We start from the raw sequence: 5,186 nt of genomic DNA, 5'->3' as shown, positions 1-5,186 counted from the left end.
AATCTGTATTCGACCTGGTAGATGCGCACATCATTGCACCAGCGCGATATCATTTTGCCAGTATTCTACACTCCTACTCACTCATAACGACTCTCGCCATTCAATCGCTCAATCCAGTCAATTGGAATATGATGTTGGAGAGAGATAGACCATTATAATATGATGTTGGAGAGAGAGAGAGACCATTATAATATGATGTTAGAGAGAGAGACCATTATAATATGATGTTAGAGAGAGAGACCATTATAATATGATGTTAGAGAGAGAGACCATTATAATATGATGTTGGAGAGAGAGAGACCATTATAATATGATGTTGGAGAGAGAGAGACCATTATAATATGATGTTGGAGAGAGAGAGACCATTATAATATGATGTTAGAGAGAGAGAGACCATTATAATATGATGTTGGAGAGAGAGAGACCATTATAATATGATGTTGGAGAGAGAGACCATTATAATATGATGTTGGAGAGAGAGAGACCATTATAATATGATGTTGGAGAGAGAGAGACCATTATAATATGATGTTGGAGAGAGAGAGACCATTATAATATGATGTTGGAGAGAGAGAGAGACCATTATAATATGATGTTAGAGAGAGAGACCATTAGAATATGATGTTGGAGAGAGAGAGACCATTATAATATGATGTTAGAGAGAGAGAGACCATTATAACATGATGTTGGAGAGAGAGAGACCATTATAATATGATGTTGGAGAGAGAGAGACCATTATAATATGATGTTGGAGAGAGAGAGAGACCATTATAATATGATGTTGGAGAGAGAGACCATTATAATATGATGTTGGAGAGAGAGAGACCATTATAATATGATGTTGGAGAGAGAGAGACCATTATAATATGATGTTGGAGAGAGAGAGACCATTATAATATGATGTTGGAGAGAGAGAGACCATTATAATATGATGTTGGAGAGAGAGAGACCATTATAATATGATGTTGGAGAGAGAGAGAGACCCTTATAATATGATGTTGGAGAGAGAGAGACCATTATAATATGATGTTGGAGAGAGAGAGACCATTATAATATGATGTTGGAGAGAGAGAGACCATTATAATATGATGTTGGAGAGAGAGAGACCAGTGTAATATGATGTTGGAGAGAGAGAGACCATTATAATATGATGTTAGAGAGAGAGAGAGAGAGAGACCAGTGTAATATGATGTTAGAGAGAGAGAGACCATTATAATATGATGTTGGAGAGAGAGAGACCATTATAATATGATGTTAGAGAGAGAGACCATTATAATAGGATGTTGGAGAGAGAGATACCATTATAATATGATGTTAGAGAGAGAGACCATTGCAATATGATGTTGAAGAGAGAGAGACCAGTGTAATATGATGTTGGAGAGAGAGAGACCAGTGTAATATGATGTTGGAGAGAGAGACCATTGGGATATGATGGTTGTGGAGAAAATGTTTTAGCGTCTTTTGAAGAGGGCGGAGAGAACTCATAAAGGCGCACATGATTGGATAGACTCGTGTGACCACGCCCGTTGGTGGTATCTTGGTCTATATTCAAGCGCTGCGTTCAACCACTGTTGAAACTAGTGGGTATCCTTCTACGGGAGCGACAGGTTGAAGTGCGAGGAAAAGTAAAAGAAACTAGCTATTTTTTTAATCAAAGGACAACCCCCCCCAAATTATACGATCGCCTTTTATTTTTGCCATTGGATCCATAACACTGCGCGGGGCTGGATTAAATTGAGACCACTTTTTGTGTTTTTCCTTTGAAATTTTCTTTAAAAACACCGAACAACGATGGGTTCCCAAGCGTCCAAAGGAGAGGTAGTCGTGGAGGCGAAAGCTGCTGCCGCGGACGCGGCTGCCGTCGCGAATACGGCTTCCGTCAAAACGAACGGGCAGGTATGAAACGCTCTCATCTCTGGGCCACCAGACGACACACCTTTTTTACTCAACTAACTAAAACATAGCTTAGCTAATATTTTCTGTAGTATAATGTTGCTATTTAATTTTAAAAACGAGGTTGGTCTGTTTCGATTATATTATTAGGGGATAAATGTGCATCTTGTTTTAGTCTGGCTCGCATGGTCACCAGTGACGGGTAGCTAGTTACCAACACTAGATTGAGACGCGGGGGGGATGGAACTGCCAACGTGCTTGCTGCTAAAGCCGTGACATAATATCTAAAATAACGTAGTTAATCGGGGTTTGGACCTGGAGCATATGCCACCGTTAACGAACCTTGGTTCTAGTTAGCCTCACTAGCTCGGTTACAGTTCCAAAGCCGTGGCCATGAGGGGGGTTGGAAAGGCGAGGGCGCACGTAGACAAGCTACCCCCTCATGCAGAAAATATCACAGACAATTTGTGAATTATGGATTCAAAAGCAGCGTTTTAACAGTGGATATCAATCTAATCACACCGAATTTATGCAAGCCCATCCATGATGGATGAAGTTGCAGCCCCTCGAAGACCCGGAGAGTCTAGACATGTCTCGATCAGTGACTGTAAACGTTATTTCATAGACAAATGCAAAATCGACATAAATCACATCTTCACCTTGTGAAATGAATGTACATTTTTGTCAGTGCATCATCAGTTTCATTGAATTTTTTTATTTAAATATAATTTATTGTTTTTTTCATCGACTGTGCCAGGTCTTTATTGAAAAGATACCCCTCTCCTGTGTGTGATGTTGCACCGTCGCCGCCTGTCGTTTTCTTGTGGTTCTACAAGGCGTCGGCTTTTGAGCGACACGGTGGTTAATTGATGAGCACGACGAATCATCGTTATATAGCTAAATGTGTTGATGGTTGTGTTTGAGCCACAGTGTAAAAATCTAACGTCAATTGTATTTTCTTTATTAATTTCATTGTATTATATATATATATTTTTTAAACCATCCTCTAATTTAGTTCCTTCAATTTCCCTCCTTTCCTCCTAGGAGAATGGCCATGTCAAGTCCAATGGTGACGTCTCTGCCACAGAGACGGCCGCGACCAACGGTTCCACTGACGCCGCCGAGGAGCCCGCGGCTGGCGCGGGAGGGGACGCCATCGAGCCAGCGCCAGCCGCCGACAAGGATGCCGCCAAACCGGTAGGTGAGGCCGTCACCAAGGATACCCCTAAGAAAAAGAAGAAGTTCTCCTTGAAGAAATCATTCAACTTCAAGGGCCTGAAACTGAAGAAGAACAAGAAAGAGGAGGTGGTGAAGGAGGAGGCGGCCGCTCCCGCTGAGGAGAAACCAGCTGAGAACGGAGCCGCTGTGGCTTCGGAGGAGAAGAAAGAGGAGGTGGTGAAGGAGGAGGCTACTGCTCCTGCTACAGAAGCCCCGAAGGCAGAGGAGGTGCAGGCTAAAGCTGAGGAGGTGAAGGAGGCTCCTAAGGTGAAGGTGGAGGTGAAGGAGGCGGCTGCCGCTGCTCCTGCCCCTGAGCCCACCAAACCAACAGAGGAGACCAGCTCGACCCCCGCGGCAGCAGCTCCCTCCCAACAGAAAGCAGAGTGATTGTATCTTTACCCACAACAAGGACTGTGAACTGTTTTTCAAGAGAGAGAGAAAAAAATTGAGTTATATATATATATATTTATATATGTGTGTATATGTATACATATGTATAGATATATGTATATGTAAATATGTACACATTTATGTGAGAGACTCCTTTGTGCCACTTTTGTCATGGTAACAAGATGACAGACTAGATTCACTAGTTCACTTCCCTGGTTACGACCCCTGGTTACAGCGAGACATCTGAACCCGTTGTTAGTATTATGTGCTGATTGCTGTGGGACAACGGGGAGAGTGGAAGACACAGTTATGGATGGGAGTTGAGTTGACGTGTCTTTCTCAAAACACCCAGCTCAAAAAGATGCATCAACGCGAACGAGCGAGACACCAACCAACCACCACATTAAATAAAAAAATAAACAAAAAAGACTCGCCAACTTTATACATTCCTATATTTTAACCCAAAATTTGAAGTATTTTGTGGTGTTACAATAGAGAACCATTTTAAAGATTCAGAGAAGCTTTGTTTTGTTTTGAAGAAAAATAAATCAATAAGTTTAGATTTTTATCTTGGCTATAAAAAAATAAGAGAAATAAAAAAGAACAATTAAGCTTGCTATGTTCACTGTTGCAGTTTTAAAACGAAGCAGAGTTGTTGATCTGTCTGTGGTGTGTAAGCCTGACTCTTGCTCGATGGTCTCTGTAAATACGTTGGACTGATTCTGTTCTTTATTTTGCTAATGTTGACAGATGTTTATGGTTTTATTGTAAAGTTGAAAATGGTAAATAAATGTTGGTTACCAATACCTGCCCATTGTTGTATGGATACTGTTATTTTTAGGTGGGAAGGGTGATTTAGTAGTACAGCGTGCTGGCTGGGGGACAAAATCTGTATTAACTGTTTATTGTTTTCATAAACATTCCTCTTTTACCCAAACAAAATCAATAAACACAGCATGCAACCATTTCAAAGCCTTTACAGTTCATATGAGGAAATCAGTCAATTGAAATAAATTCATTAGGTCCTAATCTGTGGATTTTCACATGACTGGGAATTACAGATCTGTATCTGTTGGTCACAGAAAAAGGTAGGGGTGTGGATCAGGAAACCAGTCGGTATCTCATGCAGCGCCACACATCTCCTTCTCATAGAGTTGATCAGGCTGTTGATTGTGGCCTGTGGAAGGTTGTCCCACTCCTCTTCAATGGCTGTGTGACGTTGTTGGACATTGGCGGGAACTGGAACATGCTGTCGGACACGTCGATCCAGAGCATCCCAAACATGCTCAATGGCTGACATGTCTGGTGAGTATGCAATTTATGGAAAAACTGGGACATTTTCAGCTACCAGGAATTGTGTACAGATCCTTGCAACATGGGGCCGTGCAAATTGCACGCTCCCTCAAAACTTGACATCTGTAGCATTGTGTTGTGTGACAAAACTGCACATTTTAGAGAGGTCTTTTATTGTCCCCAGCACAAGATGTACCTGTGTAATAATCATGCTGTTTAATCCGTTTCTTGATATGTCACATCTGTCAGATGGATCGATTATCTTGGCAAAGGAGAAATGCTCACTAACAGGGATGTAAACACATTTGTGCAGAAAACTTGAGAGAAATAAGCTTTTTGAGCATCTGGAACATTTCTGGGATATTTTATTTCAGCTCTTCAAACATGGGACC

The 5,186-nt window shown here is 41.4% G+C and overlaps 1 protein-coding gene across 1 annotated transcript; it reads left to right on the top strand.

The window, feature by feature from the left end:
• Positions 1-1,588: 1,588 nt before the first annotated feature.
• On the top strand, positions 1,589-4,313 carry LOC139391868 (MARCKS-related protein 1-B-like). Its single transcript, XM_071139476.1, has 2 exons — positions 1,589-1,896; positions 2,938-4,313. The coding sequence occupies exons 1-2, from the start codon at positions 1,792-1,794 to the stop codon at positions 3,496-3,498; spliced, it is 666 nt and encodes a 221-aa protein (XP_070995577.1). The 5' UTR covers positions 1,589-1,791; the 3' UTR covers positions 3,499-4,313.
• Positions 4,314-5,186: the final 873 nt, after the last annotated feature.

The sequence above is a fragment of the Oncorhynchus clarkii genome, chromosome 32 (genome assembly GCF_045791955.1).
Source record: "Oncorhynchus clarkii lewisi isolate Uvic-CL-2024 chromosome 32, UVic_Ocla_1.0, whole genome shotgun sequence".
Taxonomy (NCBI): Eukaryota; Metazoa; Chordata; class Actinopteri; order Salmoniformes; family Salmonidae; genus Oncorhynchus; species Oncorhynchus clarkii.
The sequence above is the reverse complement of the archived record's forward strand: the minus strand, read 5'-3'. Positions and strand labels throughout refer to the sequence as shown.

Bases quoted from the DNA above. Each gene is read 5' to 3' on its own strand.
- LOC139391868 (XM_071139476.1), top strand. From the start codon at position 1,792: ATGGGTTCCCAAGCGTCCAAAGGAGAGGTAGTCGTGGAGGCGAAAGCT. The intron at 1,897-2,937 runs GTATGAAACGCT...CTTTCCTCCTAG, and splicing joins CCGTCAAAACGAACGGGCAG to GAGAATGGCCATGTCAAGTC.